Source organism: Pseudophryne corroboree, chromosome 6, assembly GCF_028390025.1.
Source record: "Pseudophryne corroboree isolate aPseCor3 chromosome 6, aPseCor3.hap2, whole genome shotgun sequence".
NCBI classification, from domain to species: Eukaryota; Metazoa; Chordata; class Amphibia; order Anura; family Myobatrachidae; genus Pseudophryne; species Pseudophryne corroboree.
The window spans coordinates 805,490,210-805,507,861 of record NC_086449.1 but is presented as its reverse complement, the minus strand read 5'-3'; the positions used below and the strand labels follow the sequence as shown (position 1 = coordinate 805,507,861).

Here is a 17,652-nt window from a genome sequence, read left to right as displayed (position 1 = left end):
CTCCTGTTGCCATAACTGTAAGTAGTCATAATGTTTGATCCGTCTCTTTGTTGATTTAATGAGACATATCCTTCTCCTTAGATTTTGTAACACATCTGGGCTAAAACTACCTACCCGGGGAAACTTTTCCCCGTCATGCACAGTCATCCTTTCCCATTCATCACATAAAACCTCTGTGTGTGAACCGTATTTTTCACACATTACATACCTTGCCGACCCGATTGGCCGGTTTACTGAATCAACCTGAACCGAGGTTGATCGCCCCCTACCTGAACAACTGGCCCCCATACTTGCAGGTGTTGCTTTCACTACCTCTGACCTTCAAATCAGGGTCTTCAGCGAACCCTTACAAAAACCAAGATGTCCGGGGCAGGCTGGCGGCGAAGTTTACCGAGTACTCCACTCACTCCTCGCCCACGTTGGCCAGTACTGCAATCACTGATTCAGAGCTGCTGTACCCAACCTAGGGCCCCTATGAACCTTTACTTACTGGGGCGTGTTAGACCTACCAGTCCCCAGCAAGTATCGGTTGTTGGATAGTTCCCGAGTGACCAGCGAACCTCCCTTAAAATAAAAAAAAATTACACAAATCACGTTAGAGTGTACAAATAGCGTTTATGACCCCTTTCGTACGCAAATGGTACTGGTCAGGTTACTAACTAATGCACACAATTACGTGCGGTACAATCGTTCTGCACATAAGCAACTAATCTTATGTGCGGAGCGACCAGTGGAATCGAAAATTTCGGCTGCGAATTCCTTCAGCCAGAGCTTTAATGGCCTATATGGGTTCCGCACCAACCCTTCCTGGTGTTGTGCTCTTTTCTCTATAGCGGACTTCTTAGTCTGCTGTACCTAGACCTCCTGGTCTGTTCCGGACCTCCTGGTCTGTGCTACAGTAGACCTCCTGGTCTGCTATACTCTAATGCTCAAATTTATGTTTAACAAGGGATGCCTCCCAAGCCACCATGCACGTCACTTACATGTATGTACCTCACGAGAACTCGACTTCTTGTGGTTCAACCCAAAATTGTAAAAACTTATATATACAAACACTCACCACATGTACACTTTAATTTTATTTCTGCGCAGAAATTCCTTTCATTCAGTAAACAGTCTAGACCAGATGAGTCGCAAATTGGAGAAGGATCTATTAGCTTAAAATTTTGGACACTAAAATTGACTTGCGCTATTTATCGCGTTGCCTCCTTTTCGCCTGTTAAAAATAATACTATCGTGTGATTTGAATTATGTGGGCATACCCGGACGCTCCGTTGCGTAATATACGCTACGTGCGTCGGCCTTTGTGTTGCGTACACTAGTCTCACCCTTTTGTTAGAAACACGTGTATGCCAGCCAGATATGTCCACAGAAATACAATTAACACGTTTATCAATGTAGATGATCTTTAATTGTATTCATCTATCGAGCACCACACAGGTCTCTCCTTGTATCTTAGGCAAAGCTGTGTGCGTGCTTTACAAATTACCCCTTAATGTATTACTTTTACTCTTTAACTACTAATAGCAACAAATCTTTCTTAGCACGTTATCAATTGTGAAATGGCAAACAGGAGAGTGATATGTGAAAATACACGAATGAAAAGAAATGCAGATATATGCGTGCGTGCGTGCGTACGCAAGACAGAACAGAAAAAAAAACAGTTTTAAAAGATACTAGCGTATTGTTCTTACCTCCGGTTCCGGATTCCTTCAGCACCCTTTATTAAGCGAAGCAGACGCTTATCTGGTCAGCACTACGAGGAATATTACCTCCCACCCTTTGCTGACCGATAATGTCTGCTGAAATTACCTAGTGCAGATATGTGAAGGACGGACGAGCCGCCAATTGATAAAGCCTAATATTTATCTTATTTAAAACACTCTAAAAGGTTAAAGAACACAGTACGCAATTGACGTATGGAATACCGTAAGAGTACGCACGTTGCGTATCAAACGCTTAGCCGTGGTCGAGACGCACGAGCGGCACGTTCGCTCACGGCTTAGAGCGTACAGGCAAGCACGCTATAGGCTGCCGACTAACGTAATGATACGCTATCAGCGTAGCGGACGCTTGAGACCACGAGGAGATCACAAGCGGCGCTGACGCTCACAGTGTTAAACCTTTATAACTATACCATGAACAATATACTTATACTGTAAACCCTTGTGCAGCGATAAGGTGTAAATGCAACACAGTGTAACCTTGTTAGTTTAAAAGCTGTATGAGCGTATGTGACGCTCTGAGAACCCCTTAGCAATATAATAAACACTCAAATGCCGGTCTAAGGGTCTAACGCCTTTTAAGGAAATGAATGAACGTTCAATTGTAAAAGAATAATACAATACAAGTTATACACTACCAAGATAACATAAAATACCTAACCGGATAACTACACATAAAATACAATAAAGATACAATTACTTTTAAAGGGGGAAGGAGAGAGAGAGAGAGAAAGTGAGAGAGAACGAGAGAGAATGGCTTATAACAATGAAGACAATATGATTGCAGAGAAACTTACGCACAAAGGGAAACAATCGCATGCGCCTTCTGGATGTCCAGCTCCCGATTATCAGTGATGAGAACCGTTGAAGAGAATAGAGAGCTGGCCCAGATCGGCTTGTCCTTTTATACACTACACACAATACAGTACAATGGCCCCTACATTCTTATTGTTCATTGGACACAGGAATTCGTCTTCGCATTATAACAAAAGGTCATAGGTTGATTCATCCTGGTGGGCTGTGACTATTCCTAACTGCTCAGGTGGGTGGGAAACTGGGTTTCCCGCCGCATGGGTAATAAAGTGCAAATACAGTAAATGTTCATAAACTTCTTATGTCCATAACTATTCACACGAGCGATTAATCCGCTTCAACCCAACACCGGAATATTGCTAATTAAATACTCTTCCGATGGATACTAAACACCACTGTATAACCCCTGTCTGACCCTTCGTATCAAACAAAGAGGGATCTCTTTGTCTATGAACATGCTACATTAACTAAACTTTCTGATTCTATCAAAGGGACCATAATCTACAAAATACATTATATGGTTAAAATATGTTACGATTGAGTCGCACGCTAGACGTATACAAACTCTACCGTAAATGCGCATACCGTGCGCCCGCGGGTGCACGCAACAGCGAGTATGCGCACGCACGGGAGAGCTCATGCACGCGCAGCGGGGACACGCATGAGGTGCAAATATGGCAGTGTGTAGCGTGATATTTTTCTGACTTTGACAACGGTACAGTAGGCCACTGCTCTACCTACCTCTGTGTCGTCAAGTATACTATCCATCCATACCTGTGGTGCATTTAAGTTTTGCACAGTATATATATAGTAGGAGGACAGTGCATAATTTTGCTGACCACCAGTATATAATATATAGCAGTATGGTACAGTAGGCCACTGCTCTACCTACCTCTGTGTCGTCAAGTATACTATCCCATCCATACCTGTGGTGCATTTAAGTTTTGCACAGTATATATATAGTAGGAGGACAGTGCATAATTTTGCTAACCACCAGTATATAATATATAGCAGTACGGTACAGTAGGCCACTGCTCTACCTACCTCTCTGTCGTCAAGTATACTATCCATCCATACCTGTGGTGCATTTAAGTTTTGCACAGTATATAAATAGTAGGAGGACAGTGCATAATTTTGCTGACCACCAGTATATAATATATAGCAGTACGGTACATTACGCCACTGCTCTACCCACCTCTGTGTCATCAAGTATACTATCCATCCATACCTGTGGTGCATTTCAGTTGTGCGCAGTATATATAGTAGTAGGCCATTGCTATTGATATATTACTGACATATAATTCCACACATTAAAAAATGGAGAACAAAAATGTGGAGGGTAAAATAGGGAAAGATCAAGATCCACTTCCACCTCGTGCTGAAGCTGCTGCCACTAGTCATGGCCGAGACGATGAAATGCCATCAACGTCGTCTGCCAAGGCCGATGCCCAATGTCATAGTAGAGAGCATGTAAAATCCAAAAAAATAAAGCTCAGTAAAATGACCCAAAAATCTAAATCAAAATCGTCTGAGGAGAAGCGTAAACTTGCCAATGTGCCATTTACGACACGGAGTGGCAAGGAACGGCTGAGGGCCTGGCCTATGTTCATGGCTAGTGGTTCAGCTTCACATGAGGATGGAAACACTCATCCTCCTGCTATAAAACTTAAAAGAGTTAAGATGGCAAAAGCACAGCAAAGAACTGTGCGTTCTTCTAAATCACAAATCCCCAAGGAGAGTCCAATTGTGTCGGTTGCGATGCCTGACCTTCCCAACACTGGACGGGAAGAGGTGGCGCCTTCCACCATTTGCACGCCCCCTGCAAGTGCTGGAAGGAGCACTGGCAGTCCAGTTCCTGATAGTCAAATTGAAGATGTCACTGTTGAAGTACACCAGGATGAGGATATGGGTGTTGCTGGCGCTGGGGAGGAAATTGACAAGGAGGATTCTGATGGTGAGGTGGTTTGTTTAAGTTAGGCACCCGGGGAGACACCTGTTGTCCGTTGGACGAATATGGCCATTGACATGCCTGGTCAAAATACAAAAAAAATCACCTCTTCGGTGTGGAATTATTTCAACAGAAATGTGGACAACTGGTGTCAAGCCGTGTGTTGCCTTTGTCAAGCTGTAATAAGTAGGGGTAAGGACGTTAACCACCTAGGAACTTATACGTCACCTGGAGCGCATTCATCAGAAGTCATTGACAAGTTCAAAAACTTTGGGTGACAGTGGAAGCAGTCCACTGCCAACTAAATCCCTTCCTCTTGTAACCAAGCTCCTGCAAACCACACCACCAACTCCCTCAGTGTCAATTTCCTCCTTAGACAGGAAAGCCAATAGTCCTGCAGGCCATGTCACTGTCAAGTCTGACGAGTCCTCTCCTGCCTGGGATTCCTCCGATGCATCCTTGAGTGTAACGCCTACTGCTGCTGGCACAGCTGTTGTTGCTGCTGGGAGTCGATCGTCATCCCAGAGGGGAAGTCGGAAGACCACTTGTACTACTTCCAGTAAGCAATTGACTGTCCAACAGTCCTTTGCGAGGAAGATGAAATATCACAGCAGTCATCCTGCTGCAAAGCGGATAACTCAGGCCTTGGCAGCCTGGGTGGTGAGAAACGTGTTTCCGGTATCCACCGTTAATTCACAGGCAACTAGAGAATTGATTGAGGCACTGTGTCCCCGGTACCAAATAACATCTAAGTTCCATTTCTCTAGGCAGGCGATACCGAAAATGTACACAGACATCAGAAAAAGAGTCACCAGTGTCCTAAAAAATGCAGTTGTACCCAATGTCCACTTAACCACGGACATGTGGACAAGTGGAGCAGGGCAGACTCAGGACTATATGACTGTGACAGCCCACTGGGTAGATGTATTGCCTCCCGCAGCAAGAACAGCAGCGGCGGCACCAGTAGCAGCATCTCGCAAACGCCAACTCTTTCCTAGGCAGGCTACGCTTTGTATCACCGCTTTCCATAAGAGGCACACAGCTGACAACCTCTTACAGAAACTGAGGAACATCATCGCAGAATGGCTTACCCCAATTGGACTCTCCTGGGGATTTGTGACATCGGACAACGCCACCAATATTGTGCGTGCATTACATCTGGGCAAATTCCAGCACGTCCCATGTTTTGCACATACATTGAATTTGGTGGTGCAGAATTATTTAAAAAACGACAGGGGCGTGCAAGAGATGCTGTCGGTGGCCCGAAGAATTGCGGGACACTTTCGGCATTCAGCCACCGTGTGCCGAAGACTGGAGCACCAACAAACACTCCTGAACCTGCCCTGCCATCATCTGAAGCAAGAGGTGGTAACGAGGTGGAATTCAACCCTCTATATGCTTCAGAGGATGGAGGAGCAGCAAAAGGCCATTCAAGCCTATACAGCTAACTACGATATAGGCAAACGAGGGGGAATGCACCTGACTCAAGCGCAGTGGGGAATGATTTCAACGTTGTGCAAGGTTCTGCAACCCTTTGAACTTGCCACACGTGAAGTCAGTTCAGACACTGCCAGCCTGAGTCAGGTCATTCCCCTCATCAGGCTTTTGCAGAAGAAGCTGGAGAGATTGAAGGAGGAGCTAAAACAGAGCGATTCCGCTAGGCATGTGGGACTTGTGGATGGAGCCCTTAATTCGCTTAACCAGGAATCACGGGTGGTCAATCTGTTGAAATCAGAGCACTACATTTTGGCCACCGTGCTCGATCCTAGATTTAAAACCTATGTTGTATCTCTCTTTCTGGCAGACACAAGTCTGCAGAGGTTCAAAGACCTGCTGGTGAGAAAATTGTCAAGTCAAGCGGAACGTGACCCGTCAACAGCTCCTCCTTCACATTCTCCCGCAACTGGGGCTGCGAGAAAAAGGCTAAGAATTCCGAGCCCACCCGCTGGCGGTGATGCAGGGCAGTCTGGAGCGAGTGCTGACATCTGGTCCGGACTGAAGGACCTGCCAACAATTACTGACATGTCGTCTACTGTCACTGCATATGATTCTGTCACCATTGAAAGAATGGTGGAGGATTATATGAGTGACCGCATCCAAGTAGGCACGTAAGACAGTCCGAAAGAGTGTTTAGTGCAGCCGCTCACCTTGTCAGCAATCGGCGTACGAGGTTACTTCCAGAAAATGTGGAGAAGATGATGTTCATCAAAATTAATTATAATCAATTCCTCCGTGGAGACATTCACCAGCAATTGCCTCCAGAAAGTACACAGGGATCTGAGATGGTGGATTCCAGTGGGGACGAATTAATAATCTGTGAGGAGGGGGATGTACACAGTGAAAGGGGTGAGAAATCGGACGATGAGGAGGAGGTGGACATCTTGCCTCTGTAGAGCCAGTTTGTGCAAGGAGAGATTGATTGCTTCTTTTTTGGTGGGGGCCCAAACCAACCAATCATTTCAGTCACAGTTGTGTGGCAGACCCTGTCGCTGAAATGATGGGTGCATGTCCTGTTTATACAACATAAGGTTGGGTGGGAGGGCCCAAGGACAATTCCATCTTGCACCTCTTTTTTCTTTCATTTTTCTTTGCATCATGTGCTGTTTGGGGACTATTTTGTGAAGTGCCATCCTGTCTGACACTGCAGTGCCACTCCTAGATGGGCCAAGTGTTTGTGTCGGCCACTTGGGTCGCTTAGCTTAGTCACACAGCTACCTCATTGTGCCTCTTTTTTTCTTTGCATCATGTGCTGTTTGGGGACTATTTTTTTGAAGTGCCATCCGTCTGACACTGCAGTGCCACTCCTAGATGGGCCAGGTGTTTGTGTCGGCCACTTGGGTCGCTTAGCTTAGTCATCCAGCGACCTCGGTGCAAATTTTAGGACTAAAAATAATATTGTGAGGTGTGAGGTGTTCAGACTAGACTGGAAATGAGTGTAAATTATGGTTATTGAGGTTAATAATACTATGGGATCAAAATGACCCCCAAATTCTATTATTTAAGCTGTTTTTGAGGGTTTTTTGTAAAAAACACCCGAATCCGACAAAAAATTTTCAGGGAGGTTTTGCCAAAACGCGTCCGAATCCAAAACACGGCCGCGGAACCGAATCCAAAACAAAAACAAAAACACGAAAAATTTCTGGTGCACATCACTAGTAATAAGCCCTGAAAAGTGATACATTCCACAGTGATAAAGTACCAGCCAACCAGCACCTAACTGTCAAGTTTATATGCTTATGTTCCAGATTTATCAAGCCTTGGAAAGTGATAAATTGCGCGGTGATAAAGTATCAACCAGTCAGCTCCTATCATTTTTCAAACCCAGCCTGTAACACGGCAGTTAGGAGCTGATTGGCTGGTATTTTATCACTGTTAAATGTATCACTTTTCAAGGCTTATTACATCTCCCCTTGAGTCTGATAGGCCCTACACACATGCCGATTTTCTGAAAGATATGAACGATCTCGTTCATAAATGAACGAGAACTCGTTCATATCTTTCAGTGTGGAGACTCCAGCGATGAACGATGCGCGGCCCCGCGCTCGTTCATCGCTGGTCTCCCGTCGGCTGTGCATGCAGGACAATATGGACGATCTCATCCATATTTGCCTGCACTTCAATGCAGCCGCGTGACGGGGGGAGTGAAGAAACTTCACTCCCCCCGTCACTGCCCCCCCGCCGCCGGGTCGCTCGTCGGCCGTTTCGGCCGTCGGGCACCTCGGCGGCGCATCGTCAAATGAGTAGGGCCCCTGAGAGCTAACACAAGTATAATGCCATATAAAACACACACTGGCTGACAGTTATTACAGATGATCAGAGATAATTGATGTGACCCTGCCAGACACACATGTAGTGCTGGTGAACTGGGCTCAACAGCAACATGTAGAGCAGTGTTTCCCAACCTCGGTCCTCAAGGTACACTACCAGTACTGGTTTTAGTGATATCCAGGCTTGAACACAGGTGACTTAATTAGTAGCTCAGTTATTTTGATTTAACCATCTGTGCTGCAGCCTGGATATCACTAAAACCTGCACTGTTGGTGTGCCTTGAGGTCTGCGGTTGGGAACGCCTGATGTAGAGCAAAGCAGGAGTTGTTCTGCTGTAGCTCCACCCACTGCTTCATTCCATAGGCTAAATGTTAAATCAATTAGATTCCCCTCCCTGTGATGTCACCAGTCTCTGGGCAGATTTCTTATGGTCATTTCTCCCAGCTCCAGACTCCCCCAGTTATCATTATACAATCTCTTAATACCCATAATGCAGCATGGAGGGGCTCAGTGAGGGCGACAGTGTAAGTGTCTGATGGGGTCACACAGAGAATAAAAGGACATCTGTCCTGCCTCATAATCCAAATATACCCTCACTCTGTCACAGGTGATTTTGGGCCTAATTCAGCATTAGTTGCTAAATTCCGTAGATCGCAAATGGGCGCTTTTTGGCTGATTTGTGCATGTGCAGAGTACGCAGAGCGTCTGCATTCACACTGCGATCGCATTCCAGAAGGATGCAATCGCAGTTTGATTGATAGGCGGCGGGCGTTCGGGGGCGGCGACGCGGCATTGGGGGGCACCAAGAAACAGCCGTGTTATGGTCGTTTCCAGGGTGGCCCAATAATATCGCCTGCATTTCCTGCGATAGGAAACATGGCGGCGGTGTGCCTGCATACGCAGCCAGGCTGCGTATGCAGGTGAGAACCACTAATTGTAGATTTCGGCAATGTAATCGCAATTGAATTGCTATCGCATCACTGGGATTAACATTCTAGGCGGCCTCCAGCAAGCCATTGTAAGCAGTAGCATTTTTGCTTTTTTTTAGCAGAACTGCTACTGAAGCTGAGGAGGGCCATTGTCAGCTACCCGAATCTCTGTACTGTCATGTAGCACTGACTACTGATTATTATACAACCTATACAAACACCATGCCTTGTTATTATATCCAATGACTCACTTACCTCTCCTGTCTACATTGAGGTAACAAATCCCCACCCCCCACCACACTGATTTACTGACATCCACTTCCCAGTAATGTCGCCCTAAAGGTGTGTACACACGGTGAGATCCTTGCTATGCCCGATTTTGACTATGCGATTTCCCTTGAACTCCCCCCGAAGCCCAGGTAGCACAGATAGTACAGATTTTAACTATCTGTACTTTCGATTTTGTCTATGTACCAATTTTGACTATACTTTGCACTTGTTAAAGGTAGCTCCAGGACAGGGCACCCCTCGCTGATCCAAGTTCAAGCACACACTCAGTCAGTCAGCATCAGGTTCATTCACGGCTGCAGCGAGTGGCCAGAAAGCAAAGTAACCTTTGTAATAACTAGCCACGTGTGTTTAGTAAAAGTAACAGCGCAGTTTTTATTTCCTGAAAGCAGTATGTTATAAAGAAATACACATTTGCATACAGTGTCGTAATTTCCTTACACAAAGCTTAATCCTATTGGTTAATAACATCTTTAATTCTATTGGTTAACATACTTTCTTAATCCTATTGGTTAATCAACTCCTATTTTATACGTAATATGCTTAGTATCGTCTAAAATTCCTATATGTGCTTTTAAGTGGGGTAACTGGGGTTTTTTGCTAAGCTTGAGACATACATTTGTCTGGTTATGTTTTCACACCTGCTATACCGCAAACTGACAAATACCCTTTGAATCTTACATGTCTAGCTGCTGACATTATATTTCTGCTAGGAAATTACCATGAAATATATCTTAGATAAAGGTCATAACTTCACAATATGGGTTTAAACAAGGTACAACACCTTGCACTTTTTCCTGTATCAGCACTAAGCTGAAAACAATTTGAAACAGATTATCAGATGTCAATTACATATGGAGTCTATGAACAAGTATGGCTTCCATCTTTATCATACTAGATAGTACACTAGATAGTCAAGATTGACTTGACTGCACAGTCTATCTAGCCCTACGGGATCGCGCATCGGGATTGAATATCGCAAGCTGCCTAATACCTTGAGATGTGCACTAACTTTTCATAAGATTTTGACTATAGAATTTGTATGTGAATGTTTTCGTTCTCCTCTTGTTTTTGTTCGATGTAAGCCCACTTTTTTGTATTCGTATACTTTATATGTTTTGTGAGGCTTGCATTTTATATACATTGTTTGTATTTTCCTTACAGATTTAAAATTGAAAATAATGAATTTATCTAAAAAAAAAAAGATTTTGACTATATAGTCAAAATCTTGCAGATTTATCTCACCGTGTGTACACACCTTAAGGAGAATCTCCTGGTGCTTATTACCTAATCACACTGAAATCTCTCTGGTGTTACTGGGTGATTCTGGTTTACATCTGACCTAGATGCAGGTTTCCTGTCACCTGATATCTGTACATAATTACAGCTGTGGTTACATCCAGTGAGGGGTGTCCTGGGTTGGGTTCTAATTATCTAGGCCCAGATATGCTCGAGTGCCCCAGCTCGGTTGAGCTGCTGAGAGGGACAAATGCCCCCTGTGCCTGATCCGAGGAAACTTCTTTGAAATACGTATGTTTGCATTTAGTAATAGATCTGCACGTTCCTTCACATAAATACCTGTATTTATACCTGTTATTTTATCAGATAATGTGTGTAATGTCCCTGAGATGAGACCCACATCCAGATCTCCTGCACCATGGACCTGGTTATCATGCGTCTCTGTGTCCTCAGTATCACACAAGTCCCCTGTGTCTGGTTCCTGTAAGACAGTCAGTGGATCAGACATGTTACACAGCTCCTCAATGTGACACATCTTCCTGGACAGCTCGTCCTTCTTTATTTCCAGCTGCTGGATCAGATTAGAGACTGAGGTTGAAACGCGCTGTTCCTGCCTGGAGATCTCACTCAGGACTCTCTTCTCTAGGTCTTCCAGCTGTCTCCTGATGTCTCTAAACAGGGCAGTGACTGTCTCTGTTACACAAGCTGCTTTTTCCTGATCTTCTCTCTTGCGCTCCTGCAGACTCTCGACTCTTTTCTCAGTATCCGCTCTCTTTGTGGTCAGTTTCTGCAGAACATTCCTCAGCTTCTCCTTCTTCTTCTCAGAGGCCTCATCCAGTGACTGCATATGATGTCCTCTGTGCTCCCCGATCAGACAGCAGGAGACACAGATACAGGCAGCGTCCTCAGTGCAGTAATACTCCAGGATCTTCTTATGGACGGAGCATTTCCTGTTCCCCAGGGCAGTGGTGGGATCACATAAGACGTGTTCTGCTGACTTGCTGTGTACTCTCAGGTGTTTATCACACAGAGAAGCCTCACACATCAGACAGGATTTAGCAGCAGGTACAGGAGAGTGAATGCAGTAAGTGCAGAAGATCCCAGTCTCCTCCTGATCTGGCCGAGTAGACAGGAACCTCCCCACTATGTTACACAGAGGAATGTTCCGTATCAGTGCAGGACGCTCCTGACACTCTGCTCTGCAGTCAGGACAGGTATAAGCTCCAGCCCCCTCCTGTGTATCCAGCACACGATCAATACAGCCCCGGCAGAAGTTGTGGCCACATCTCAGGGTTACAGGATCTGTATAAATGTTCAGGCAGATGGAACAGTCCAGCTCCTGTCTCAGATCAGCAGACGCCATTGCTGCAGAAGGAGAGGGAAGTGAAAGTAAAAGTCTCTGACACTCAGATACCAGCCGGGTCACATTCTGCACACAGGGCGAGGCTGAGCTGTCACTCAGATACCAGTGGGTGGGTGTCATGTTTTCATACTGATGATTGGTGTTGGGCTCAAATGTTCAAGTGCTGATAGGGAACAATTAGTGTGGGTGGAGGCTGATTGCATAAACATTCAGATGAGATCATGAGATGACCAAACCCAGATGAGATCACTAATCTCATCCTAGTGTAGCCCATACACTTGTGAGATATCATGTACAATCCTTCGATTTCGACTGCATCTGTTAGATAAATTGAAGGATTGTATGCACATTTTAGGTACCATGCGACGCAATGCGCGGGCACACCAATCGAATGTCGCCTCTCAAGATAGTATGTGCTGCACTTAATATTTATCGAATCGCGGTGCGATCGCATGCTGTTTTTTTACCACTTTTGATTTATCACACTGCGATGTGCGAGCTACCAAACAGCGCACAAGGTAGGCAGGCTACACCACTGGCCACCAATGATTATTATGATGTTTTACCACCACTGCCCATCATTATGCTGCTCTACCCATCATTATACTGGCCCACTGCCCAAAATGCTGCACCACCTCAAGTCCCTGGCCGCGCCCTAAATGCCGTTATACTGCGCCAGTGCCCACCATTATGCTGCTGCACCCACTATTATACTGGCCCACTGCCCAAAATGCTGCTCCACTGCAAGCCCCTGGCCGTGCCCTAAACGCCATTATACTGCTCCAGTGCCCACCATTATGCTGCTGCACCCACCATTATACTGGCCCACTGCCCAAAATGCTGCACCACTGCAAGCCCCTGGCCACGCCCTGTCCGCCATTATGCTGCCCCACTACAAGCCGCTGTCCACCATTATGCTGCTGCACCCACCATTATACTGGCCCCATGCCCAAAATGCTGCACCACTGCAAGCCCCTGGCCACGTCCTGTCCGCCATTATGCTGCCCCACTACAAGCCGCTGCCCACCATTATGTTGCTGCACCCACCATTATACTGGCCCCATGCCCAAAATGCTGCACCACTGTAAGCCCCTGGCCACGCCCTGTCTGCCATTATGCTACCCCACTGCAAGCCACAGCCCACCATTATGCTGCTGCACCCTGCACACCAAAGTATTAGCACAACATATTTCAGATAACTCACAGCAATAACTAGAAAACAAACTTTATTTAATCAGAATAAAGGAACTTTTTTCATGTGTATTCATTTTCCTTTTTTGTATTCTGCAGATGTCCTATGAGAGCCGCGTCCTCACTGGACTACAGCAACAAACAGAAGAGGGAGCCTGCATATAATCGCCTGGTGGAGTACTCCAAGCCCACCTTCTTTGGGGGCTTGGTGTCTTGGGTCCGGAAGAAAATTGCCAATATACGGACAGTCTTCATCAAAGAGAACCGCAAGGTGGAGTTGAAGAGGTCAGGGACCGGTGCAGACAAGGTCTATGTGCTACAGCTGTGGCATTACAAAGAACTAAACTTACTCCTGGAGAAACGGTCAGCTAAGGAGTCCTTAGTGGTGATGGCAGAGTCCGAGGAGGGAAGTCTGGATTGGAGGAGGCCGAAGGGGTAAGTTGCTTGTTAGCTAATATATTCCTCCTGCCATGCCACAGCTCCTTCCCCATTGAAAAAGGCATTATATTTTTCATGGACCTCTTTTGCCCTTGCAGTGCCGCATAAGGTTATTGCAGGCCGTCCCACCGAGGAAATCGTCAGTTTCACCACTGGCTGGTTGGGGTCTTCCGGTCCTGCTGGGAGCAAAGGCATTTGCCTCGTAGCCTTGCGTCGGAGCATGTTGTGCAGTATACAGCATGCTATTACTACACAGTCAATTTTGTCCAGCCTCATGTTGATGGGTCGGTGGAAGATCCTGAACCGTTTGCTGAGAATGCCAAATGCATTCTCAACAACCCGACGGGCCCTAGAAAGGTGGTAGTTGAAAATGCGCCTATCGTGGTTCAGGACTCTCTGCGGGTAGGGCTTCATTATGTGTTCGTGTAGTGCGAAGGCCTCATCTGCCACGAACACAAATCCCAGGCCATTCTTTCTTTGCTCAACAGGTGGCAGATGAATGGAGTTGGTGGTGAGCATATCATAGCATATTTTTCAAGGATCCACCATCTGAGCAACGACCATTTTTCCCAACATCCAGGAAAATAAATTCATAATTTGCATTGACCACTGCCATGAGAACAATGCTAAAGTAGCCTTTATAATTGAAGTAGTCCGACCCGCTGTTGGTGGGTTTGGTGATGCGCACATGTTTCCCGTCTATCGCACCACCACAGTTTGGGTAATTCCAGCGCCTGTCAAAGTCCTCTGCAATAGCTTTCCATTCTTCCACGCTTGTAGGGAGCTGTAAAAAAAATAATTTTTTTTTGAATATTTACTAAATCTGTTTTTTTTTACCCTACAGACACCTGAAGACCTCAGCCATACCCCTGACCTCAAGAACACATCACCAGAGGAACCAAAATCTCCACAGTAACAGGGTGCCAGGAGGAAGCCAGGGAAACCAAATTTGTTGAAGACCCGCTACTATTGGAGGCCCGTTCACAGCTGCTACGAAACCTGATGAATTTGAAGACTTTGCGTCATATGTTAGCAAAACCATGCGTAAGGTTTCCGAGCAGCAGCAAGTAGAGTGCCAGCGCCTGGTGTCACAGGTTTTGTACAAAACACTCACAGGACAACTGACACCAGAGTGGAACGTTCATGGGCCAGAACCTCAAGCACCTGATCCTCATCTTTCTTTTACCTTCAGTTCACCACCCAACTACCCTTCCTCCAGTACCCATCCTCCTCCTCATCCCAGCTACCATTCCGGTTATCCGCAACCACAGACCCCATCCACCTACCCTTCCTCCACTTTCCATCCTCCTCAAACCAGCCACTCTTCCAGTTATCGTCAACCCCCACCCCCATCCACCCACCCCCCACTATCCAATCTCCTCAACCCAGATACCCTTCCCAAGCCAGCCAAACATCCACTGTCCCCTCCGCAATTTTGACCTCACAGGGGAAACAAGAGGAGGTGGAGGAGACAAGTCTATTTGAAATGTAGGGTGATTCTCATTTACTGCTGCCCTTGTTATACAGATGAAGCCATCTTTATCTTGGCCTTTAATAGGATTAACTGGGCCAGGGCAGTCGGACTTAATCCCCTGCTGTAATTACTTAATCCCCTGGTGGTATATTTACTAAGATTCGTGTTTGTGCCGATTTCAGTCGAAATTGAACTCGAAAGACATCGGCCGTGCAAAATTGCAACTTTTTGAATTTGTACTCGGTAATTTACTAATCTACCGTGTTTCTCAAATTCGTATTTTCTGATGTCGATGCCATTCGTATTGTCGGGCAGTGTTTTACGGGAGTGATTAGTAAAACACTGCCGGACATAACACAATGAAACCTGGCTGGATCAGTGAGATCCATGCAGGGCTTCATTGTGTACAGTACTGAAAGTGTTAAAAGTTTTTTTAAAATTGCGTGGGGTCCACCCTCCTAAGCTTAACCAGCCTCAGGCTCTTTGAGCCAGTTCTGGTAGTTTAAATACCAGGGAAAAATTGACTGGGGTCCCCCAGTATTTAGACAACCAGCACCGGGCTCTTGGGCTGGCCCTGGTTCCAAAAATACGGGAGACAAAAGACGTAGGGGTCCCCCGTATTTTTAAAACCAGCACCGGGCTCCACTAGCCAGAGAGATTATGCCACAGCCGGGGGAAACTTTTATACTGGTCCCTGTGGCCGTGGCATTAGCCCCCCAACTAGTCACCCCTGGTCGGGGTACCCAGGGGGAGTGGGGACCCCTTAAATCAAGGGGTCCCCCCCTCCAGGCACCCAAGGGCCAGGGGTGAAGCCCAAGGCTGTCCCCCGCACGCCAGGGTGGTGGGTGCAGGGCTGATAGCCTTTTCAAGTGTAAAAAAGGAGATTTATGGTAAGAACTTACCTTTGTTAAATCTCTTTCTGCGAGGTACACTGAGTTCCACAGGGAATAACATCGGGGTGTAGAGTAGGATCTTGATCCGAGGCACCAACAAGCTAAAAGCTTTGACTGTTCCCAAGATGCTCAGTGCCGCCTCCTCTATAACCCCGCCTCCGTGCACAGGAGCTCAGTTTTGTTAACCAGTCCAATGCAGTAGCAGGTAAAAGAAACGACAACCGTTAGTAGCCACATACACCACATTCTCACGACAGGAGAAGGTATCAGCGGCTAATGCCATACAAACCCAAAGAAGCTAAGTGCGTCAGGGTGGGCACCCTGTGGAACCCAGTGTACCTCGCAGAAAGATTTAACAAAGGTAAGTTCTTACCATAATTCTCCTTTTCTGCAGCGGGGTACACTGGGGTTCCACACGGAATAACATCGGGGATGTCCTAAAGCAGTTCTTCATGGGAGGGGATGCACTGTAGCAGTCACAAGAACCCTGGGAGGTGGAAGTATTGAAGGCATAGAACCTTATGAACGTGTTCACTGAGGACCACGTAGCCGTCTTGCACAATTGTTCAAGGGTCGCACCACGGCGGGCCGCCCAAGAAGGTCAAACAGACCAAGTAGAATGGGATTTGATGGTAGCAGGAGCTGGAAGACCAGCCTGTACACAAGCTTGTGCAATCACCATTCTAATCCATCTGGCCAGGGTCTGCTTATTCGCAGGCCAGCCACGTTTGTGAAAACCAAAAAAGCCGTCCTCTTCACATAGATACGGAGAGCCCATACCACATCCAAAGACTGCTCTTTGGAGGACAATTCAGGAGAGATAAAGGCCGAAACCACAATCTCCTGGTTAAGGTGGAAAGAAGACACCACCTTAGGTAGATAACCAGGGTGCATCCTAAGAACCGCCCCATCACGGTGAAAAATCAGAAAGGGAGACCTACAGGATAAGACACCCAAGTCCTAACCCCATCTAGCAGAGGGAATAGCCAGCAGAAACAAGACCTTAAGAGTAAGCCACTTAAGGTCCACAGATTCAAGAGGTCCAAACGGAGCCTCTTGCAAGGCCACCAGAACCACAGACAGATCCCAAGCAGCCACTGGCGGGACATAGGGAGGTTGAATCCGTAAAACACCCTGAGTGAATGTATGAACATCAGGCAGAGTCACAATTTTTCCTGAAACCACACCAACAAGGCAGAAACATGAACCTTGAGGGAGGCCAGACGAAGGCCCAAATCCAGGCCCTGTTGCAGGAAAGCCAAAAGATTGGCCGTACTAAACTTGTAAACGTCATGATTGTTAGATGTGCACCAAGCAAAGTAAGAATTCCAGACCCCATGATAAATCGAGCAGAAGCCAGCTTATGGGCGGCGGGCCTTCAACATAGTTTGAATGACCGCCTCAGAAAATCCTTTGGCCCTCAGAACTGAAGCTTCAAGAGCCACGCCGTCAAAGCCAGCCGGGCCAAATACTGGTAGACACATGGGCCCTGAACGAGAAGATCTGGGCGTTGCGGAAGCAGAAGAGGACGCTCCAACGAGAGACCCTGTAGGTCTGAGAACCAATGCCGTCTGGGCCACACTG

General features: G+C 46.5%; 1 protein-coding gene across 1 annotated transcript; it reads right to left on the bottom strand.

Moving 5' to 3' along the window:
- Positions 1-9,820: 9,820 nt before the first annotated feature.
- Positions 9,821-12,120, bottom strand: LOC134933635 (E3 ubiquitin/ISG15 ligase TRIM25-like). The gene has a single exon (XM_063928984.1). The coding sequence runs from the start codon at positions 12,070-12,072 to the stop codon at positions 10,897-10,899; it is 1,176 nt and encodes a 391-aa protein (XP_063785054.1). The 5' UTR covers positions 12,073-12,120; the 3' UTR covers positions 9,821-10,896.
- Between the last annotated feature and the right edge of the window lie 5,532 nt (positions 12,121-17,652).